The sequence below is a fragment of the Stegodyphus dumicola genome, chromosome 3 (assembly GCF_044657685.1).
Source record: "Stegodyphus dumicola isolate Sdum_Otavi_A_Nest chromosome 3, ASM4465768v1".
Lineage (NCBI taxonomy): Eukaryota > Metazoa > Arthropoda > Arachnida > Araneae > Eresidae > Stegodyphus > Stegodyphus dumicola.
In genome coordinates, this window is record NC_140770.1 from 119,380,315 (window position 1) to 119,406,147 (window position 25,833).

The following is a 25,833-nucleotide window of genomic DNA, read 5'->3' on the forward strand; positions in this document are numbered from 1 at the left end:
GCAGTTAATACACTTGATGCTGAATAAATGTGGAAGCTTGCCTGCTCAATGTGCTGCAGATAAAATTACTTTCTTGGTGAATTTATTGAAGCAAAGCTCCTTTAAACTGACTAAACTGATATCTAGCCTCTTTATTCCATAATATTCCTAGCACATTTGTGTCAGATTTAGGTTCATCTCTGAGGTTTATGTATTCCTACCCTTTCAATTCAAATTTTCGTTGTGCCATAATGGTTGCCATTTTTATGAATAAATGTGTTCTTCATTTTTTCCAAATTCTTCATTTTGCACACTTGCAGCACAGTTACCTAGTAAAAACTGTCCATGAGTAACTTATAATTTAATTCTCAAGATATTCATTGTTATTACTTTTCAGAACATTTCACAGATAATATTGAATGAATTCCCAAAAAGGGAAATGCTGCATGTTACCCCCAGAACCACATGACAGTATTGATAGTACTTCAGCTCGCCGTCTTTTCCCAACCATAGAAAACATAAATGATCCCTGTCAGGGGGGGGGGAAGATAGTGATTTGGAGAAAAGCCTTCCTTGTGTCTAATTCTTTCAAGCCAAAAATGGTATAATACAGTTGTATCAATTCAGTGAAGTTTATTCTTTTCTCTAAGCAGTTGTTGATACCAGGTGAGCCTTTCTGTTTTGCCGAGCCATCGAAAACCAGTCAGATTCATATAGTACTGTTTTCCTTTATCACAGGGTGGTAGGGTAAACAGTGGGCAGATAACTTCAATGCATTTTCTGCAACTAACTCGGTTATACCTTCACTTAACCAATCTTTAAATGCATTTCCATAAAGCTAATAAAATTCTTCTTTCCTCAGATGTTTCTCAACTTTGTTAATCCTCTTTAGATGCTGTTCAAAATTGTCAAAAGATGGGTGACCTTAATCCAGAGCATATGTGTATTAAAAAGTGATCATTTTCAACTTCAACTGTGTTCAAGAAATGATGGTTTGTTGCTTTGCTGCTCCATGTAATTCAATTGCCATTTTCATTTCTGATGAGTCAGTTATACATAATAAATCAAGAGCCCATAATTAAGAAATGCAAATATTAGTAGTGAGCATGAAGTCACTGATATAGCCATGCTGTCATTATTAGTACAGCTAATAATTATCCAGCCTAATTTTGTGTCCTGGCAGTGATTTTTTAATTTTTTTGCAGTTTCCAATGTATAGCTTCTCCGCAATATCAGCTGCTATGAGTACTTTGATGGGTCCATTAATATCACCAGTAAGATGAATGCCACACTTGGAGAACTCTTGCATATATGATTCTGCTTCGCAGCTGGTATTGTCTTGCAAATTGCTGGTTTACTCGGAGCATTAAAATGACAATTATAGTTCTGACAAATGGACTGTAAAAACATCATCTTAGCAAATTACTGTATTAGATACTCCAAACAATGAATGTTGTTGGTACTCTTTACCACTAGACTTTGTTAAAGAAATGAATTATAGCAGTTTACCTGAACTGAAGCAGTAGACCTTAGAATATATGGTCTTTGTGATCCAGTATCCATAATGGCCAATTAACCTTGCGTTTCATTCCTTTTCATCTCATGATTTCAGTGAATGTCTGTAAAATAATGTTAGAAGCTTTGGACAAACTAGCAAGAGCTTCAACTTCTTGTACTTTCAATTCTACTTTGTACTTATAATTCATTGACGAAGCTCTTTCAAAACACTTATTGTTATATAAAGTTATGCCTTTTTCCACATAATTGGTAGTTGAACTTTGACTTAAAAATCTTAACTCTGTGTCATCCTTTTATTGTTATATAAAGTTATGCCTTTTTCCACATAATTGGTAGTTGAACTTTGACTTAAAAATCTTAACTCTGTGTCGTCCTTTTTGGCAAAGGAAACAATAACGTGTATTTTCTACAACAGTATTTCTTGCAAGGTTGTTTTTTGAGCCTTTCTACAGTTCCAGGATTTGTGATCCTCAGAATAAAATATGCATGATTTCTTTGTTGTTCTGAGAAGAATATAAAAGTTTATTTGCGGTAGAAATGTGGGTCTTGTATTTTCTTAAGTTGGTTCTCTTGGCGATCATCAAAATGGTTTATTTTCACAGAAAAACAAAGCTTTGAGCTGCTATAAAAGTTCTCTCTTCACTTTAAACCTCATCCTGTATAAAGTTAAGAAGGCAGTCTAAATCACTTGTGGCTTTCTTTGAATTGTCTGATTGCTTTTCTTGTGATAACTCTTGTTTAGATCAATGATTGGCAGATTCTAAGTCTCTTCCACATTCATTATTTCATTAGGGAGAAAAGACTCAACTAGAGGATAAAGCATAGCAGCATATTTATCTTTTGTAATGCCTAAAGTTTCTAAGGCTTTCAGTTTTGATTCGAATTGATCACCTGTTAGCTGTATAATCATTTTGAGCGAGCCTATGATTGTTTCAAGGCTTTCTCATAGCTTTCTCCACCAGGAGGGAAAACATTTTATTAACTCTTTCAGCTGATGAATTTTTCTCCATAGCTTGTGCTAACTATGCAAATTTTTCATGATAGTCCAGATTTGGATTCTTATCCGTCGTCTTAAATTGTCTCCTCAAACCTAGATTACCATCAAATGAGGGTAGTTTAATTTTGGGATAATGCAATAAAGTATTTGGCAGATTGGTTAACACTGTTGGCAACTAATTCTTCTTAACCCTTTGGCTACATTTGACGTATCAGTACATCATGCATATGTTTGGGTAAAGACACACATGACATTCTGATGCATCATTGAAACTGAGACGAGATTTAGCCAGTTCATTCTGATTTATTTCAAAGTAATGTGTATCTGTTGCAACAGAACCCCATAATGACAGAAACAGAGAATACATTTTATCAAAGTGATAACGACAGTTTTAATGAAAGTAGTGATCTTGAATCTGATGAAGAATTTTATAATGATCCTTTAAGCAATAAAGGGGAATTTCAAAATGAAAATGATTAAGAATATATAAAACTAGAAAGTGATAATGATAGTGAAATTATTCCAAGGCATAAGACGTATTCACTAAGAAGTGATAGTGAATCTTCTTATGAAAAAATTAGATGAATGGATTTGGGAAGAAAAGAAAATGTACCTGATGTAAAACAGCTTTTTGAAGTACCTGGAATCAATACGTTCATTAAAACTGTTATCACTTTGATAAAATATATTCTCTGTTTCTGTCATTTTTAGGTTGTATCCCAAATAAGGTTCACCAAACTACTGAAATTATTTGTTCTGTTGTAACAGATACACATTACTTTGAAATAAACCAGAATGAACTAGCTAAATCTCATCTCAGTTTCAGTGACTTATCGGAACGCCATGTGAATCTGCCTGAACAAATACATGACGTACTGATATGTCAAATGTAGCCAAAGGGTTAAATATGCTCCAAGTGCAAAAAAAAAAAAAAAAAAAAAAAAAAAAAAAAAATTCAAATAAATGTGTACCCAAAGGGTTAATCTATACTCATCATAGAAAGGAGTGCCATTGCCTGAAAGGTTGGACTACTGCTTGTTGTCTTGCGGAGGGTATTTCATTTCCCTTCTACCACCCAAAGGAAAAACCTATGGAGCCATTCCCCTATCCACCACCTGAAGACATACTCTTTAGAGATTACAGGCTCCCTGTATTGTCTCGTCTTTTCAACAAATAGAGAGCATAGAGATCTGATGAATAATCCAAAACTATGCATTGAAGTCAAATGCATATTGAAGACATCATGCCCAACAGACTTGGGAATCACCATAGATGCAGAATAGAGATTAACTGAGCATATCAAAACCTATGCTGACAGAGCTTTGAAAAGATTAAGAATTATGGAAAATTTTTGCAGAACAAAATAGGGAGCTTTTCTCAGGGTACTTAGAACAACTTGCACTCATTAATTAGACCAATCATGGAGTATGCGTCTCCCATTTGAACTCATGCTTCCAGAGCTGTATTAGGAGAATCAAAGTATCCTATAAAAATCATTACCAGTGTTGTATCTTCCACTAATCATTTATGACTAATCATTTATATCTTCCACTAATCATTACATCCACATCAGTATGTGATGTGGAATCCAATAATTTTAAAAGTAAATGAGGCCTCAAAAGCTTTGGAAAAAGAGGACAGTATAATGCAACAAAATTTGCAAACAAGGCAAGAAGCCGTGTACCAGAACACATCGCTAGGAAAACTTTGAAAACTATAATGGCAGCATTAGACCAAAAAGGTCGTCACCTGTAAAATTAGACAAAGATATTAAGAGTAGTTCTTGGCCTTGATCACAACAAATTTTCCATCTTCCATGAACCAACATTTTATTCCAAGCTTCCTGTAAACTCTAAAATAGTACTCAACCTACTAGAGCGATGCAATAAATAGGAATTGATTTACATCATTAAACTGAAAGGGATAAGGACCATTGAAGAGTATCCAAAAAAGGACTTTGAATGCGCTTATATAGATGGTTCGTTTGATGACCACTAATAGAGGTTCTGGAGTATTTATGACCATCCTAGGCAATACTCCATGTCAACACAGAATTGTTACTGGAGCCATAGTCTTTTAACTTCACGGGCAATCTTCTGTCAATAGTGGAGGGTCTTGACATTCCTGAGCAAGCAAAAGGGCTCATTGTTATCTGTGACTCATAGGCAGCTCCACAGGCAATCCTGGATGGAAGCTTACTGATTATCAATGGGATCCGCTTTCACCTAAATGAGCTTCATTAGGCGAAATTCATTCTAGATAAGATCATTCATTCTAGATAAGATCTGTACTCTTCAGTGGTTGCCAGCACTTGTCAACATTCACATGTAGCAAGAGCGCAGATAAACTGACAAAAGAGGCTCAAAATCTCAAGAATAATAATAACGTAAATATCACCCTCTTGGACACAAATGCCATGGCCAAATACAGATTAAAGGAACTTTTAATTCCAGTAAAGCACTAGCTTCATAACATCAGGGGAGATCGAAGTCTAACTAAAACCATTGGCAGACTTAGAACTTGCCATCACAGAAGATTAAGATTGATAGAGAGGAAGACTTACAAAAAATGTGATAACTGACCAGACACAGAAAGGACAGCTGCATACATTTTTGATTGTATGGCCATCTTTGATAAATTGCTAAAAATTGGATCTTGTTTAAAAGACCAAACCTTGTATGATAACGTATTGCAGATTGCCAGGGCTGTCATTTTTGTCCATGCCACTATTTGAATAGACATGACGACAACAATGAATTTTTTTCATTCAGAAAATTATTCAACTTATTTTCTAATATTCTCCATTTATCAATGTAAAATTCTGAACCATCAATTTCTTTATTGATAAGCTCATCTTTTTCTTCAGATTCTAATGAAAAACCTCTCTGTATTCATAATCACATGTTGACATTTGTTTGGCTGTAGATTCTATTAGCTTCGAAATTTTCTTATCATTAGATTATGTACTTTCAGTTGCATGTAAAGTTATTACACAGTAAATAACCATCTATTCTGTTTTTGAGATGCTTCTAATTTATCCGTATCAGTAAAAACAAAACTGAATCAGCTTACTTATAGATCCCATCACTGATACCAAATGTTGAATTCCTGTATAAAATTAAGGATATCCTTTTTGGAGTAATCAGGATATGTAGACTCTAAAATAATATACTTAATATTCAAGATTTAACCTAATAAAACTCATCACAGTTGTAGACATACTGCATAAAACTCAAATCAAGAGGATATGCTATAAAATTAGCTTTTGTTAACCAACAATATTTTATTATCTGGAACATAACATTAAAATAAATAAATAAGACTGCTGCTAGATTCTGAGAAGCAGGTTACACTCAGCAACAAGGAGGTTAAAAAAAGTTGGTTTATCTCCTTAGTAAAAGAAAACAATTTTATAATATAACCTGTATAAACATTTAAGAAACAAAAATATGAAATAGAGCAAAAACAGTCATTTCCTAACAAAGGTTTTAACTCGGATTTCTTTTGTCACAAACTTTAAATGATCATTCTCAGGACTGCTGGACATTAGATGATTTGTGTTGGTGATTTATCAATAATATTTGCACCATTTGTGATATGGGGGCTATAATATTAATGAAGTGCCCAAAGTCCCTCCATTTTTTAATTTTTTTATTTGAAATTACAAAATAGGTTATTTCATGCAATAGAAAAAAAAAAAAAAAAAAAAACTTAAAAAGGTTTTAAGAAAATATGATGATGTAATTTAATTTTTTTAAATTGTTTCTCTTTCTAAATTGTTATTTTGGTATTTTTGTTATTGAATCTCTACATTCGCAGATATGAGAGCAGATCTTGTAGCAAGTACTACAGAAATAGTGAAATTTGGTATTATTATTACACTTCGTTTTTACACACAAAGTTGCCATTGAGTAAAGTGTCTTAGCTTTTCTAGTTGCATTTTGTACCATCATAAAACAAAATTTTATTTCCTGTCTAGAATTTTATTTAAATAGTAATTTTCAGCTTGCTCATGATCATTTTCATCAGGTTTTAGCAAGATTCTTCTGCGAATTTGGTATTTCCTTATTGTATGCATTAAGGAAGTGTTGCATTACTTCCTTATTGTACCTATAAAGTGTATATGAGAGGTAAATTTCGAACTTGTAATAATCCTGGCATCAGTTTGGCATTTAAAAAGATGGGAGCGTTGATAATTGCTTTTGTAAGCATATGAATGAGACTAGTTAAAATATATTGGAAATATTCAAATTATTTATATAACAGTGGTACTTAGGGAATAAAATACAGATATAATAATATACATATGAATAGTTTTTTTGCACTAGATCCCTGCCAACTCTGATCAAGATGCATATGAAAAAGTCGCTGTTTAAATAAAGTTTAGGACATGCAATAAAATAAAATTTTGTTTTATGATGGTACAGAATGCAGCTAGCAAAATTAGATGGTCACCTCAGCGGCAATCTTGTATGTAATAATATCCAAATCTCAGATTTTTTTTTGGCTAATTTCTCTTTTCTATGTCAAGCTAGGATATCTCAAATATTATATTATTTTAATTTGTGAGAAATGAAAAGTTCCCTAAGCCATAGTACTTTATGCATAATTTTAGGAACAAGTAGTTTAAATGTTGAGTAACTTACATTAAAAAAATATTAATATTCTACAGCAGTTGTGATAGCACTTAAAAAATTTAGTCTTAGTTTGATGCTGGGTTTTAAAGATTCCAAGATTGAATTTTGCATAAATTTGAAACTGATGTGCTTTTTTTCTGTATAACTCTAGATTAGGCCTTAGATAGTAAGTAGTAATTTTAGCATTGGTGTAAGTATCTTCAGATCATCATCTTGAAATCATTCTGCAAAAGGTCAAAGGAAAAAAATATCCGTTTTTAAATTCTAATATTATGCAGTAGAAAGTAATATAATTTACCCTGCTAAGAAATATAATATGAGGCAGAGAAGTGGAAACTAAGTTGCAATACACACAACTACATTCCCATATAATCAAAATCCTGATTTGTTTTGCTATAGGAGGGGCATTGCAATTTAAATAGTATATAAAATATTACATGATTTCTTACGTGATCTGTATGTTATATATGATCTGTATGGTATTTTATATAAAATAATATTAATATATTTTACATATGATGTATGGATTATTTTCATGTATACTGTAAATAAAGTTCATATACTGGGATTTTGTTTTTTCATTCTGAGCAACAACTTTTTTTGAATTATGAATTTGAATGTGAATTAAATGTTTGACATTAATTTTTCAGATTCTGTTATTTTCAGATGAATTCTGATTTGTTTCCCCCTTTTTTTTTCCTTTCTTGTGTAGTAACTGAAAATTGGGTGGCACCTTTTCTTATTGTGTTATTTCTTCTGCTTGTTCCATTGTGGGTTGTCATAGCAAAGAAAAATAAGTTTACAAAACAAGTATTATATACCGGTTGGTTGCCTGTAATTAGTGCTGTTTTTATTTCAAGGTAAGTTGTCAGTATCTTTGATGTTGTAAAATATTTTTAATGAGTTATGCACATAAAGCTGCCACGTAACATGTAATTTTATTGGTGTATGTAAGTATTCAATTTTTAAGAAATTGCAGATGTATAAAATGCATATTAATTCCAATTTAATAATAAAGAACACTATTATATTCTTAAAATGTATTAAGCGAGATTAAAAAAAAGAAAAAAAAATTCATTCAACAGCTGGTGTGTTGTTATATTAAGTGTTATGCAGGAGTATAATAAAATGCTAAAGGAATAGTCCACTTCAATTTGATTATTAATGATATATGACAGGGGGGCCAAGCTCCTTGATAGTCCGAGCCATTTTTCAAAATTTGAAATTTTTCGCGAGCCGCAATTAAAAAGGTATGCAAAAAGGATATTAATTTTTTTTACAGAAATTATATTTATTGAAAACATATAAATAAAAGTATAAAATATGTGTATTGAATTTAAATGTTAAAAATTAAACACATTTATTTTACTTCTCTTGATAATTCTTTAAAATTTGGTGAATAATTGGTGACAGCACTTCTCAGTAATTCTTTGAGATGCTGGTTAGTTAATAATGATCGGTGTTTGGATTTCACGAATTTTAAAGTGTAATAAAATGATTCACATAAGAACGTTGTTTCGAATATTGAAATAATTCGACAAGCAGCTTTTTTTTATTTGGGATACTTCGATTCTAGTACAAATTTCCAAAATTCAGTAATCGGCATTGACTTGTATTTTAATTGTAAAGCTTGATGTTCTTGCATCTCTATTAATTATAATTCTCCAGATGCTTTTTGGGTCATAATTATATTGGGAATGGAAAACTCACCTTGAATTGTGTTAATTTCAAATGGATTCAGAAAAAAATCAAAAGTCGATTTAAAATATTTCAAGTCCTGAAATCTATTTTAGAATTCCATCAATATTCTTTCTAGTTTTTTTTATATGCTAATTTAGTTTTTCTTGTTTAATATTGGAACAATTTTTTTTTATTCGAGAAAATGACAAAATTTTTATTTTTAATGTCCTTTTGAAAAAGTTATAATTTAGTTTGAAAACTAAATATACACTGGCACAAAGGAACATGAGGCAATCGAAGGGGAAGAAAATTCGACGAACGGAACCGTTACGCCTATGTTTATGTTCGTTCCCGCAGTTTTCGATGAGTTATATCATTCTTAACTTGGACGAAAATGAAATTTGTTACAACGTTGCACTTGGTCTTTCATATTTGCTGTCAGTAATTTAAAAGACATTTTAAAACACATATGGAATGATAATAATTTTTTTAAATATAATAACACAAAAATGAAAAGGGAACTCAAATTTATCGAGAGCCACAAGTAATCCTTCAAAGAGCCACATGTGGCTCGCGAGCCGCAGGTTGGCCACCTCTGATATATGAATATTCTCTTGAACAAAATTTGTATTTTGCTGAATATTGGTTTTAATGGTAAAGATCTTATGCTTTTCAGAGAGGAATGAAAATGTTTGCCTGTCATAAGAACAGTTTTGCTCCTGCAAGAGGAATTGTTATCCGTTTTACTATCAGAAATGCATATAGCTTTTTCATTTTTTTTCAGTTTTAAAATGCAATTATTATAAGTAATCATTTATTTTAAAAATATAATGATGAGCATTTTTTTTTTTTTTTTTTTTTTTAGAATTAGTGAAATTTAAAGAAAAATTTAGTAAAAGTTTAATAAGATTTTCATATCTTCTATAAAAACATAATAATAAATGCAGTTGATTTGCATATTTCTGTGGTTTGGTCTACATGTCGGTCAATATTCTATGTAAAAATTTTGTTTCATAGGGTTGTAATAACATTTGAAATGTTTCAGTGCTGGTGGTTGTGTTTTAGATCTGGCTATTGCAAAATTCAAAGGAATTGCTGTATTTCAACCTGTTATTAATGGTGAGTTATATTTCTGCTATTCTGGGTTGTGTACTAAATTATTTATTTGCATAAATATGCAGTTCTGGAGACACTTTATTAAATTCAATTTAATGTTCTTAAATATCATCTTATATCAAAGCAAAAGAAGTGCTATGAATAAAAATAAAAATAGAATATTTGCTTTGTAAATATGAAAAGAGTGTTTTTGGTGCAATGATTTATATGCATTTTAAACTTTGTGCTGAAAATATTTGCATTATTGTCTTCCATACTATGTATTATGTGGCTGATCATTGAAATCAATTAACAAATTGTAATATTAAATGTATGTAGGATGATGCACTTAAGCATATGTAAACTTCAGGTAAGGATATGTTATTCAAAGATGGCTGTGAAATATACAGGAGTGTAGGGTTGGAAGCACATTCATACCACACTAGAAGCTTTTTTTTTTTTTTTTTTTTTTTTTTTTTTTTTTTTTTTTTGGAACAGGTAAAATTTCCACGGGCAAAATTCATTATTCATAATTCAACTGCAGAGGAGGTAGAATGGAAGGCTTCAGTAATTCCAATTTAGAAGAAAAACATCTAGTATATGGAGAAGCCGATTGCAGTGGACGAAATGCTGCATGTATGCACAGTGAGTGATACCTTATTAGGCAGATTTCGAATCACCAGATGTTTGCTCAGTTGCATTATAAAATGTGCAATACGATACCTTTTTGGAGAAATCGAGGAAAACAAGAATGAATGAACCTGAATTAGTAGAATTAGTAGAAGAGATAGTGCTTTATTATTCAGAAAATAATTCACATATCGGCAGACGAGCGACTGCTACAAACCTCCCTATTTCCCAAATCATTGTCTAGAGAATCCTGCACATGAACTATACTTGTATCGATATTATAAGTAGTAGGTATAGCAACTGCTTCCTGCTCATTATGAATTGCGAGTTGCATTTGTTGAATGGTACAAGCAGAAATGTGCAGTGGAACAAAATTTCCAGCTGCTTCACTGATGAGGCATAACCGGGCACCTAGGAATATCCGAGCACATGCAATAAAACACCAGTTTTCCATCAATGTTTGGGCTGGCATTATTAGCAACCACCTAATGGGTCCATATCTCTTGTCTGTTGTTGCTGGAACGACAGTCTTATAAAATTTTCTTGGAGGAAGTCTTGTTTATATTGTTAAATGAGCAGAGCATCCAGTAGCGATGCTGCAACATTATATGGTTCCAGCATGATGGCACCCTAGCTTATTTTACTCTTCCTGTTTGGAAACACTTGAATTCAACAATTTGATCAAAGGGCGATTTGTTGTGGTGGTCCTTTTTATTGGCTTGCACATTCATTGACCTGTCCTGCCAAGATTTTTTTCCTGGAATTATCTGAAACACCCGTGGCCAATGAGAAGGATCTTGTTGCGTACATTAGCTTAGCTAGCGTGATCATCTGTGAGACATCCAGTATATTCCAAGAAGTCAGTAATACTATTCTTTTCTGGTGTCATGCTTTTATCATAGGTGGCCGCTGTAACTTCTAACATTTACTGTGATCTCTGAATATCACAGTTGTAATGATTTGCTGATTAAAATATTATTTCCATTACTCTTTTTCATTCCTTGTATTTTCTTTCTTGCATTACCAAATGAGGATTGTCTTTGCACCCTTATATTGCTATGTAACTCTGAATTGTCTCTGACTAAGCTGAAAAGTCCCTGAAACTTTTACATTCTTAAGCAAATCATCCTATATACGAGGGCTATCCAGAAAGTAGATTACCGTCACAGTTTTGGAATAAAAAAATAAACAAAGTATAGGAAACAAATTTTATTATATACAGATGAAAGCCACACTCAAATACTACTTTTCTACATAGTCACCATACAAATTAAGGCATTTATCGTAGCGATGTACGAGCTTGGAAATTCCTTCGTCGAAAAATTCGGCCGCCTGCGCCTTCAACCACTTCGTTACCTCTTCTTGCCTTCCATCTTGCACAAAACTTGTAACCAAGCTTTTCGCTGATGATTTCATGCAACAAACTTCGCGAAATTTGTGGAAAACTCAAAGAAAGTTCCGTTATTGTGAAATTTCGATTTTCACGGACTTTAGCATCGACTTTTTCGAGAAGTTCGGCGGTCACTATGCTGGGTCTCCCACTTCGATCTTCGTCGTGAACATTGGTTCGGCCATTTTGAAATCTTATGACCCACTGACGCACTCCACCTTCAGTGATAATGTTGTCCCCATACACTTCACGAAGCTGCCGATAGATTTCTATCGGTTTACAGTTTTTTGCAGTCAGAAACCTTATTACTGAGCGCACCTCGCAGCTCGCGGGATTTTCAATTAACGCAGACATTTCAAACCGTCACAGTATCTGAACGGAGCACAGCACGAACCTCTCACTAGCACGGCTAGATGCAGACTGAGCTGCGCAACGCTCTGACCCCAAGATGGCCGCGCTAGCCCCGCCCCTAGCGGACACAAACGGAAACGTAATCTACTTCCTGGATGGCCCTCGTAGAAGGATTGCAGAGGTTTTTTAAAAAATCAAGTGAAATGTTTTTAATACTTTAAGACAACTGAAACTAGAGTAAAAAATTACTAAAATTTTTGTGAAAAGAAATTAGACAGGATTCATAGTGGTCCTTATAAGTGCTTATAAGTCCTTATATTTGAAAATAAAATATAAAGTCCCTTATAGGTGCTTACTTTTTCTTTAAAGCCCTTATTTTTTTGTTTTTAGTGCTTTTTTAATGAAAGTGCTATTTTTCCCCATACCAAAGCCAAAACTAAATAAACAACTTTTCTTCCCAATATGGAATGTCAGATGGTGAATCATACTCCCGGAAGTAGCTTTTCCTCCTTTCTCTGCATTAACATAACCTTTAGTGTGCACGAAGAGTACAGACGGGTGTACTCCAACTGCGCTAATGAAAATTCCCCCCCCCGGGTCGAGCTATAGTCCAACTGCGCCAATCAAAATTTTTTCCCCCTGCTGCCTACAGGGTTACAATTTAACTTTTCAAAGCCAGTTATAGCCAAGAGGAAAATAAAAATAAAGAAATAGATTTACATATCACAAGAACAAGTAAAAAATATCTAACAAGCAGGCTAATTACTTGAATAACAGTAATAAATGCAAGAGCTAACAAAGAAAATAAAAGGTATTGGTAAACATACATAAAAGCATTACAAACAGCTTTCATTTATTATAGTAATATCATAAGTTAAATAGTTATAAAGCATACAAATTATATTTTTAATAAATTACATCAATAATAGTCAAGATGTCTGAACTAGACTGGAAAATTTAATAGAGTTCACTAGCGTGCAAAAAATTATTCCATATCAAAGTGTGTTAAAATATTTAAGTGTGCTAAAATATTTTTTATTAATTAAAGTAATCATGTAAATGTTTGCAGAAATTAAATTTAGTTAAATTTTAAAAAAGCTTAGCATGAAATCTGTTATAACAACATTACTATGCATTTGGAACACTGACGTATAAATTGTAAATAAATTTAAATTATTATGCTAAGAAGTTTTTTTCTAAAATTTATCTAGAAGAAAGGAATTAGATAAACAATACTGCAAATTAATATAATCAATCAGGCCTCTCAATAAATAAAAGTTTATTTTTTAACCAAAAATTGAAAATTGGGATGCAAAAGTTTGAGTAATATACTTGGAAATATCTGAACATATAATTAATTAGAAATATATAATTAAATTAATAACAAGCTAATTAACAGTAACATTTAGCTTAATTTCATTCAATCTAAAACAAGCAATCAATGAGGAGCTCCGCATAACTGAAGCTTTAATGCTATTTTACGTAGATTTGTGTATAAAATAAATATTTGCACTTGTGAAACAAGTGAATAATGTACTGATAGTCAACAGGAATTAAAATACAGTGGTTAAAAATATAACTACTTGTTAGAAAGGTATGCAAAGTTGCCATGGCTAGAGAAATTGAATGATTATAGAAAACTTATAAAGTTAAGCACTACAGTGTGGAAAGAAAATTCTGGGATAAACATGTTAAGAAAATTAGATGGAGAAATAATCCTTAATTTATTGATATCCATATAAATTCTATGCTTTTGGAAAAATGTTACATGTAATTTGCACCGAGGTATCAATGACCGATACCGAGTGAATTTCTTTCCTTATTTTTTCTTATTAGAGGGATTTGTAAAAAGATATGCTAAGGTGAAAATTTTTGCAATATTTTCAAAGAATATATTAAAAAAGTATTTTTACTTCATGAACTGAAATTTTTACCCAGTCCAATTTTTAGATTTAATAAAGAGAATTTTTTTAATTAAATTAGAACTGTTTACCTAAAATGGTAAATTTGAAAGTTAAAACCATTCTGCTATCTAAGAAGATTTGTTAATATTTATCTAGACAAGAAACTTACTTAAGGTGAGCTACAAATCCGATATTTGATGGGTTGATTATGTATCCGTTTTATGTATGTCATTAAGCTATCAATTTTACAATTCAAAACTGATACATATATATATCAGTGACTAAAATCTTCGGCTTGGAAAGTTTTTAATTCTTACAGAAATAAAAAAGATCTGGCTCATCATTCCTTTAAGCATCATAAAACTTTAAAATGAAATAAAATTTTAAAGTAATTTATTTTTACTTTAGCACACGCCAGACTTTAAATTAATATTTGTTTTGCATGCATAATTTTTACAATATTGATAAATAAAAATAAAGGCTTGCAGTCTATGTCTCATTAATGGCGATAAATGACTTTTTGTAGCACCTAATCTTCTTGGGGAAAAAAAGTAGGGGACAGGAAATGTTGCGCAGTTCGTGGATTAGATAATAGGGGGACAGGGATCTTCGATCAAATTTGGCGCAGTTCGTACCCTACCGTACAGACAGGTGCCCGTTGTTCTTTTGGTCAAAGAATTGCGAAAGCAGAAGAAAATTCCGGCACATTCGGCATTCTTTCCCTCCCACCCAAATACTACACATGTTTGAATTTCTATCAAGATCTTAATAATTTGCATTCTCATTCCGCTTGGTCAGTTCAAATTCATGTTTATTATGATCATTATGCTTATATTATGAGCATATGTATGAATGTTTATAATAACATAGATGCAGTAACTGCTGAAGTATAATAAACTTCCATAAATGGTTGTGTTTTAACACAGATTAGCTTTCTAAGGAATAATATTCGGAATGGCTTAAATAAAGGGAAAGTAATCGAATAGTCAAAATAATTTCATTTTTTTGGCCAATACATTATACAGTACGAAGATTGGGAGGTTCTCACCTTTCTCCGCAAAATCTCGAATATTGAAACTGTTACAGTTCGCTGCAAAACAAGCAACAGACCTTTCCCCCCCCCCCAATCTGGATTGAATAGGACTAAAAGTTCTGCGGTCTACCAACCCAAGCGAAGAATGATTCTATTCCGGAAATTTAACGCTGTCTGTTGAAAATTAGAATGAAAAACTCCCCAGTTATTTAGTTCTTTATTCTCCCAATACCTGCAGCTGTTGATTCCGATTGCATAATATTATGTAGGGAAGAATTACGGCACATGTATTGCGCAATAACATTTGTGGCACACATATTGTGCAATAACATTTGCGATATTTTGCAGAGATAATTTTGATGTTCTGTCCGAGATTTGTTTATGAACACTTAAAAGAGTTTTGCTGTACTTGCTAAGCAGAATGTTTTTCAGTTCCATTAGTTTATTTTTATATGATGCACACATCGAAATGTCAAAAGCATTTATTTAGTGGAAAAATCTAAAGAACGGCTACAGTCTATCCCCTTTCGCTCCTCTTTTTCAAGTTACGCTCCGCTGTCCGAATATTCGCCAATTTCCAAGTATGCCAGGTTAGTTAAGCTTTTACTGTTAAAGGATGACTGCATGAAGCAAATTTCTGTCTTCTGATTTCAGAAATGTTCCTCTTTTTTTACTTAAATTACTTTGCTTGCAATATCTGTTAAGGGAAAACTAATATACAATGAAAATTTAGAAAACGTTCAGAATTTTGATTTAAATTATTTAAATATCAATATGAGTGGAAAAAGAAAATTGTATTTATTATTAGGTTCCAAGCAAATACAATAAATGTGCCTTATTATTATTTATTTTCTCTATTTTGAACTGAAATTTCATCATTAAATCCAGTGGCGTAGCGAAGGGGAGGCAAGGGGGTGTATGATGCCCTGGGCACCGCTCGCAGAGGGGCGCCAAATGGTCTCCAAACAAGATTTTCCGGAAAATTTCAGTTTTTATATTGATCGACTTCTGCACAATATATTTAAAATTATTAATTATTGTAATATAATTAATTACTTATTTTCTTGGTCTGATAAAATGTGTAACAAAATGTTTGCAGTACATCAATCAAATATCTCCACATACAAAACGTTCTTTCTGACCACTTTATTTCTCTAAAATAGATATGTACATATTTTTACTTTTTTAAATGAAATGCACATATAGATCCCGCTTTTTATTTTAAAACGATAACACGATCTTGTCCCGAATTTTTCAAACATATCTAGTTTCCAAAAACCGTTTCCTTAGCCTGGATATGACATTTTGGGAAACTCTTAAACGCTTGCACTACAATGAATTGCGTTTGACTCTCCTGTAAACGACTGATGGCCTTCCTGTCTACCAATTCAACTAAGTCATCAGGCTGAGACATCGTATATTCACTGCTTCAAAGCATTCAACGCGTGTCAATTATTTTTAATCTCTTACTACAAAAGGAATGCTGCAGATCACTCCTTATCTAAAATGCATAGTTTTCGACGTCACAGACTAAATTTACATATTCCCAACTTGTAAACGTTATAATTTTCCTTTATAATATCTTCTATTTCCTTTTGTTAAGAAGGTTGTTGATTATATCAGCGTTTTCCGAACTGGGAGGCGTGGACTAGTCGAAGGGGAGACGCAAATACTAGCCAGGATTGGTGCACGTGAAGCTAATACAATACGTAACATATAGGTACATATTAACTACTATGCTGCTTGACCGACCAGTAACTCTCTAAAAATAGAGACAATATCGACTACAGTTTAGCTCAGCAGTATTAGATTGCGTTTCTTATTTTTTTTTTGACGTACGTAATTACTCACTGATCACAATAGTAAGTAATTTAATCAAGTTTAATTTTTTAAAAACAATAAATTAATTATCCTAATATTTTAGAGAAATTTATACGTTCTTGGCTGGTTATAAGGTAAAATCCTCTAATAATGAAGAATCTGATGTTGGCACAAGTAGTAGGTATCAGGAAGGAAGAACTGTCAAGACAAGAAAATACGATTTGTCTTTATTTATTGTTCAGATTTACAAGTGTTCGGATTTACTGATAATGTGGGAAAACCAATGTGTTTGTTTTGTTCAAAAGTTTTGGCTGCTGGTGGTATGAGACCCGTAAAATTAAAACGCCTCATTGAAACTGTGCATTCTCAATACGTTGACCCAAGAATTTTTTAAAGAAAATTGGATGAGTTCACTAAACGTTCAAACGTTAAAAAAAAAGTTCATATTTCATCAAATGCGTTACTAGCATCGTACTTAGTATCTTACAGAATTGCGAAGTGTAAAAAACACACACAATAGGAGAATCATTAGTTTTGCCAGCAGCTATTGAAATGGTCAAAACAATGTTTTGCGAATCATATGTAAAACAGTTGGGACAAATACCGCTTGCTGATAACACTGTTGGCAGAAAAATCGATGATATAACTGACGATCTTTGCGATCAATTAGTTTCTCAGATGCGCACTTCAAAATTCGCCTTACAAGTAGATGAAGCAACCTATGTAGCTAAAGACGCACATTTAATTGTATATGTTCGATATGTTGAAGAGAATAATATAATTGAAGGTATATTATTTTGCAAACCCATTCCTGGCAAAGCCACATCCAATGAAATTTTTAATATAATCGACAATTTTTTTGATGAGAGAAGCATATTGTGGAATAATTGCATTGGGTTTTGTACAGGTGGTGCACAGTCAATGTCAGGACACAAAACTGGCCTTCAAACACTAATCAAAAGGAAAACACCTGATGTTCTCTGGATGCACTGCATGTTCCACAGAGCAGCTCTCGTATCAAAAAATATGAGTGAGGAACTTAACTACGTTTTTGCAAAAGTAATGAAAGTTGTAAACTATATAAAAAAACAGTCAATGAAAAGTTAGGTTATTTGCAAAGCTGTGTGAAGATATGGAAGCTGCTTAACACCTCATTTTTGTATTATTGTGAAGTGCGCTGGTTATCTCGTGCAAAAGTGATTCAGAGGGTATTTGAACTCCAAGAAGAATTTACAATTTTTCTTGAAGAAAATCATAATGAGGATGCAAATATGTTTAGGGATGATAATTTTATTATTAAACTTACCTATTTGGTGAAAAGTTTTGGAAAATTGAGTCTTTTAAATAAATCGATACAAGGGCCACAAATGCATTTATTGATTCAAAAAGATAAGCATTCATTAAAAAATGGAGATATGGAAGACAAATTTGGAATAAAATAAGTTCGACATTTTTCCACTTTTAAATTTATGCGCCCGAGTTAATATAGAAGCAAACAAAAATCTGCTTGTTGAGCACTTGGATGGTTCGTTAATTCATTTTTCGAATTATTTTGATGATCTTGATTTTACAAAATATACGTGGATACAGAATCCATTTATCGACGAAGAAGATGACTAATTTGTATTAACAAGTATTGAGAAAGAAATCATGATTGAACTACCTTGTGATACTTCTTTAAAACAAAAATTTCAGAATGTATCTCTGATTCAATTTTGGCTACATATTAAAGAGTGAATACAATATTTTGTCAAATAAAGCTTTAAAAGTATTGCTACCATTTGGAACATCTTTTTTATGTGAAACAGGATTTTCTGCATTAGCTACAATAAAATCGAAATAATGTGCTCGTTTGGTTGTAGAAAAGAAGCTTCGTGTAGCTATCTCATCAATGACGCCGAGATTTGATAAACTTTGCGCTAATAGGCAAGCACATCCATCTCATTAAGCGGCAATAATAAGTATCCTGTGTGTACAAGAGTGTAACTTAATAAATTTTTTAGTACTAAAAATTTTTGTGTTTGTAGTATTTTATAAAATGGAAGGGAGGCGCCATATGATCAAATATTTTTAAGGGTGTAGAGTTCCTCACTTTGGAATTCTAAGTTAATGTTGGAAGCTTGAGTTCGGTGACAAGAGACAACAAGATAGAAGGGTAACTAACCCTTTATTATTTCAATAAGATTTAACAAAACTCCGCCTGAGAGTGTACAAGCAAAGCCCACACTTGGACTTGAACTTAAAAGACTAAGAATTAAACTAAGATTAACTAAAGAAGTATAGCCTAACTAAAGAAGTATAGTAATCTCTCTCTTCCCCCCCGCTCCGCCCCCCTCCAGACTCACGAAGATCAGAAACTCTGATTCTTTCTGACTCAGTAAGTAACTCCGTCGTTTAAATACCGCTTCTCCTCGTTAAATATTCAGCAAGATTCCAAAATTACGTTTTGGCTGGAAGTAGTAAGTTGAAGTTAAGAATTTGACAGGAAAGGAACTTTAACTTAAAATTTAACTATTAATAAAATTAACATAATCCACATAGCTTCCGACCAGACTTTAAATACTCGAAAAATAAGGTCTCAAAACGACCTTGTTTAAGACTTTAAAGTCTGAAAAACTACACTCTTCAAACTTTTAATTAACTTAAACTTCACGTTAACTACACTCTTCAAACTTTTAAATTAATTAAGTGACTTTAAAGTTTCGTTTTTTAGGGCCAACTTTACAACAATTCTAAAAGCTAGACTAAAGCTAGGAAAAATAAAATTTACAATTAATCCATTCTGGACATATATCTTGACATACATCTTCATGAATGGACACTTTATTCTGCTGTAACTATGTCAGGTCTTGATCCTTCCATATCTGGAAGGAAATGTCATTAGTAAGGCATTTTACAAAGCTTTTCTTTAAATCCTAACTTTATGCTTTTATTTCATCACTTGGCCCTCATGTACTTTCATTCATACTACAGTTTTATTTCACCCATGCTCTCCAGCAAATGTACTGAAATGTACTTAGGGTCTTCTATGTTGTGTTACCGCAAACAAAATTACTGCTACACAACACCTAACTTTGTTAAATTTGACACACCAGACCTTGCAAGACTCCCTACATAAAAACTCTTTCCTAATGTAGTAAGTGAAAGCTTATATTTTACTTTTAAACGTGTTAACTGGAGAGCCTAACATTAAACACACACACACACACACACACACACACACACACATATATATATTAACATTCAGAGATCAAAATTTATTTTCTGTGTCATTCTAACTTTACGATATATCGACACAAAGATTAAACATTTCTACATGAACATGAACATTTAAATATTTACACATCACTTTTGAATTCATTTTACATCAACAGTCATAGTTGCTTAATTACAATTTACCAATATTTACACGAAATCTTAACTTTACATTAACAGATTTTAGTATTCTAATAGTCTTCCGACTAAACTTATTCGCAATTTACTTCTCGCAACTTGCGAGTTCTTAACAAAAAGTATTTAAGGCTAGTAGCTTCTCGCCAAATTGCTAACATAAAAATCTATGATTACGAAACTTTACAACCAATCTTCGTTATCTGTGATTTAACTTTTCTAAACATCTTTAGCAACTTAGAACACGATGATATAATTTGAACTTCAAAGAAAAATAAGCAAAGAAATTTTCACTTATCTTTTTCTGTATTCCTGCATTCTGATGTTACAGAATTGTTCAAATGTAGGGAACCTGATGATCTCCAATCTTCTTCTCGAGCTTTGATGTTCCGCTCTGTTTACTTCCGATCTTTTCCTTTACCCCCCCCCCCACCTGGTCTAGGAATCTGGGACTCTTGCAGGCGGATTGCGGATTCTGGAACGCCATTTTCCTTTTTAGCTTCGGTGGGGATATCCGTCCTTCAGGGTCTTTGAATCTTCTCTTCTTGTTGGTCCGGCACGGTTGTGTCTGCAGGTCTTTTCTGGCTTTTCGGTCCCCATCCTGGTCTTCCTTGGGCCTCTTTTGTAGTTGTTGCTGGTGGAAACTCTGGTTTATGTCTAGTTTTCATTTGTCGTTGACTTTTCTCCTCTCCTGGAACCTTGTCAGCAGGCCTCCCTCTTCTGGTCGATGGTACTTGAGTTTTTGCAGAATCCTCAGTTCTGACTCGTTGATCTGTCGGTGCTAACTTCCTCCATTTTTGTGCACTTGTAGCATTACTGGAATAGATTTCCCTGGTCGAAGTTTGCTGGCTCTGCTTTCTTTTTTGTGTTGGGGGGGACTCCAGTTGTGCTCTTGAGCTGGCGGGCTTCTCTCCTCACTTCCAGGATCCTGTAATAAATCCTGCAATATTTTAAAGTCAGTGCGGCTGTAATAAGGTTTTAACTGCTCGATATTTGCAACCATTTGTTGGCCATTTTCGGCCTTTAAATAAAAAGTGGCTTCTCTTATTCTTTCTACCATGTACGACCCTTCAAACCTGGGCTCAAACTTCGCAACTTTGTTTTCTGGTGCCGATGATAATGAATATTTCAACTTAAGAACTTTCTGTCCCACTTTATATTCGAATTCCCTTCTATTTCTATCGTAATAGATTTTTTGTTTTTGTCTTGCTATATCAGAGCTTTTAATTGCTTCGTCGATAATTTTCTGAATGTCTTTTAACTTGAAGTCTTCTTGTCTCTGTTGTACAAAGAACAGCTTATCCAAAGGCATTAGGATTTTTCTTCCTAAAAATAACTCTGCGGAGGTCTTCTGCGTAGTATCGTGCTTTGCGGGTTCTCAAGGCAAAACCTAACTCATTGACACAGCTGTCCCAGCAGTCATGAAAAATTTTCACATATCGCTTGATAATTTTTACAATATTCTTATTTACGTGTTCCGCTATATTCGACTGCGGTCTATATGGTACCAATTTTAGATGGCGTATGCCAAGTCCTGTGCACAAATTTTTAAATATACTGCTAACAAACTGTTTTCCATTATCTGATATTACTTTTAGTGGAGCCCCGTATTTTAATATATATTTATTTAAGAACGAATCTGTGACTATTTTAGCTGAAGCTCGTTTAAGAGGGACTATTTCTACCCATTTTGAAAAATGGTCAACGATTGTTAAAATATATCTGTTTTTATTTATTTTTGTCCTAGGGTAGGGTCCGAGCAAATCTATGCCAACTATTTCATGTGGAAAAGTGGTCTTTATGTTTTTTAAATACCCAGCCGGGCTGTAATTAACATCGTTTATTAATTGGCATATATGGCACGACTTGACATACACCATAACAACTTTCTGTAACTGCGGAAAATAAACCGCTTCCTGTACCCTCTTTAGTGTTTTTCGTATTCCGAAATGTCCAGCAGGTGGTAGATCGTGCAACTCCTCTAAGATACTTAAAAAGTAGACTCGCTGGGATTACTGGTCGGTATTCCTGATTTTCATTTGTTACCTTTGTATAAAATAACAACTTGTCGATTATTTCATAATGCTGTGTTCTATTGCGAATAGCCATTAAATCTATATGTTCAAAGTTTTCAGGGTCTTCCAGGTATGCGTAAATATCTTTAAATTCCGGATCCTTTTTCAATTTTTCGACTATTGTTTCACAGGACTCGGTAACTCTTGAGGTGAGCATAGCACACTTGATTGTGTTTCCCTCTTAATCAATTTTTATTCGGGAAAGTGCATTGGCAACTATGTTATCCTTACCTGGAGTGTGTTTTATGATTAAGTTGAACTCTTGTAATTTTAAAAGTCTACTGTATCAAGCGAGGCAATAAATTTTTCTCTGAATACAAGCGACCCACTGCCGCATGATCTGAGTAGACTGTTATCGGTTAACTTCCGAAGTAGACACGAAACTTCTGAACTGTTTATAACGTAGCGAGCATTTCTCGCTCAGTAGTGGAATAGTTCCTCTGAGTAGCATTCAAGGTTTTTGAAGAAAAAGCTATAGGTTGCCCATTTTGGGAGAGCACCGCTCCAACTGCATAATCGGATGCATCCAGTGAAATTTCTAGACCTTGCTCGCCTTCTGGGAATTTAAGGACTGGGGCAATGATTAGGGCATTCTTTAGTTGTTCAAACGCGGTGTTCATCTCGGCTGTCCAAGAAAATCTACTTTTCTTTCTTTTTAGCACTAGAAGAGGCTCAACTATTTTCTCTCAACTATTAAGTCCTTTATAAACATTCTATAATAGGATAAGCCCAAAAATGAAGACAATTTCTTAATCATATTTGGGGGAGGATAATTTTTAATTGACTTAATTTTTGAATCATCAGTCTCTATGCCCTTATTAGATATTTTGTACCCGAGGTATCATAATTCCTTTACCGCAAACTTGCATTTTCTTGCATTTATTTTGAAACTGGCCTCGTTAAGTAAGGCAAAAACTTCTTCCAAATGTTCCTCTAATGTTTCGCTGGTAACTATGATATCGTCAAGATAAATAATTGTATTTTTACCTAAAACTGGCTTCCATAGCTTTTTGGAACATAGCTGGCACTCCGCTTAAAAGGGTATAGACGCCTGATTTTGTAATGAACGCGGTCTTCTGGACATCCTCCGGCTTAACGGCGATTTGGAAGTAACCCGAAGTGAGGTCTAGGGTTGTCGTGAATTTAGTCGAGCGAATTTTTTAATTATTTCGTCAATTATTGGTAGGGGATATGTGGGATATTTTGTTATACTGTTCAACTTACGATAATCAACTGCAAACCTATACACGTCCGGGTATTCAGGCGGTAGTCCGTTCTTTTTTCTACAAAGGACCACCGGACTTGCGTACGAACTCGTGCTGTCACGATTATTTTGTTTTCTAGCATTTTTTCAATATGCTTCTCGATAATTTTTCTTTCGTTTTATCATATCTATAGGGCTTCGACCGGACTGGAGGGGCATTTCCAGTATCAATAGAATGGTTAACTACCTGACAAAAACCAGGTTTGTCGTTAAACAAAGAATTAAATTTCCTTACCAGTCCTTCAATCTTCTTTTTCTCTTCAAGCTTCAAATGCTCTAAATGCAATTTCGGCATGGAAACTTCATCTTCTTCTACCGAGTCCATGTGCATCTGAAACGTAGAATTCTGAAAATTAAGATTTGCGCCGGATGCGCGTAAAAAATTGACCCCCAATATAATGGACGTGAGTAAATTTTTCACAACTAAAAAATTAACTTTTAGGACCTCATTTTTAATCTGAACATGCAGTGTGGTTTCCCCCAAACATATGCACTGTTTGCCTTGGGTGGCAATTACTTTCTGTCCCGTGGCTTTAAAAGTCTGTAACGACGAAAATGCTTTTTAAAAAAAATTTCTGAAAGGAATGAACATTGTGCCCCTGTGTCCAGGAGTGCATTGGTTGGTAAATTATTTACCAGGATCTGTACTTCCAGCATAGCTAGATTTTGTACCACCACTGTATTTAAACAAATTTCTGAGGGGTCTTCTTTCCCACTCAGTGACCGTTGCCCCTTCTCGATCACCGGTTTGCGTTTAAACTCTGGTTACCTGCCGCCTCTTTTCGCTGATTTTTATATCCACCGCTCGTAGATTTATCTGCGCTCTTGTTATTGAACGTTTCACTTTTCCAGTCTGCCGAACGCCTTGTACTGAAGTTGTGGTTTCTTTGAGGGGTAAATCTTGAGTACTGGCCAAACTGACTTGCACGCGCTTTCTCCGAGTTTCTTCAACTTTGGAATTTCACTGCAAGCTGAAATAGAACTTCTGATGTTTGCGGATTACGCACTTCGAGGAAATCTTGCGCTGACAGTAGAAGACGCGGTAGAATTAGTTCGATAATTTCTTTATCGGGCCTTTTCCTGTATAATATGTTAAAAATATGAATTTTTCTTAAAATGAACTCCATCAAATCCTTAAAACCGCCTTGGTATTTACTATAAATTTCTGATTCAAGCTTCCCACGATCTTTAACAACTGGAAATGCTTTTAGTAATGCAGACTTGAAATTTTCCCAGCTATATGATTCAGATCCTGGGTCCCCCAACAAGAACTTTCGTATACTCTTCTGCCAGCTAAGGGCTTGACCTTTTAAGGCCGTAGTAGCTATGATCACCTTTTGTAGCTGATTCACAGGGTGTAAGGTGAAATGTAGGTCCAATTGCTCCAAAAATGTCAGGACTGAGCCCTTGCCGTCAAATGTTGCTGTTGGTTTCATAGATGCATGCAACTTTTCCACGAGGAATTCAAACCCCTCTACTGGATTCGTGGATGTTAGTGGGACCTGAAAGGTCGGAAGGGTCAACGTAAACTTTCCGGATTCTAACGACATGGTCCGTTAAAAAACTTTTCGGGCGCCAAATGTAGAGTTCCTCACTTTGAAATTCGAAGTTAATGTTGGAAGTGAAGAATCTAAGAACTGATAAGCGAATAATCGCTTGAGTTCGGTGACAAGAAACAACAAGATAGAAGGGTAACTAACCCTTTATTATTTCAATAAGATTTAACAAAACTCCACCTGGGAGTGTAGCCCGCACTTGGACTTGAACTTAAAAGACTAAGAATTAAACTAAAACTAAGATTAACTAAACAAGTATAGCCGAAGCTATCAAGGTTCAAATCGAGTTGGCCCCTTAACTTTTTTGACTGCGAAGTTTAGCAAGGGCTTGAGTACGGCTGAGCGTAATAACAGCTTTGAGAGAGAGAGAGAGAGAGAGAGTGTGGGAGTGGCCTTTAAGGCAGACGCGCGTAGATCAGAAACTCTGATTCTCTCTGACTCAGTTAGTAACTTCGTGGTTTAAATACCGCTCCTCCTCATTAAATATTCAGCAAGATTACAAAACTACGTTCT

At 33.8% G+C, this 25,833-nt stretch overlaps 1 protein-coding gene across 2 annotated transcripts in view; it reads left to right on the plus strand.

The window, feature by feature from the left end:
* LOC118189903 (solute carrier family 41 member 1-like) overlaps positions 1 to 25,833 on the plus strand; it is a 140,068-nt gene that overhangs the window by 66,543 nt on the left and 47,692 nt on the right. For both annotated transcript variants that reach the window (XM_035360611.2, XM_035360616.2), the window contains exons 8-9: positions 7,844 to 7,991; positions 9,857 to 9,930. In XM_035360611.2, coding sequence (XP_035216502.1) covers positions 7,844 to 7,991; positions 9,857 to 9,930 — 222 coding nt within the window. The remainder of the gene's footprint in view (positions 1 to 7,843; positions 7,992 to 9,856; positions 9,931 to 25,833) is intronic.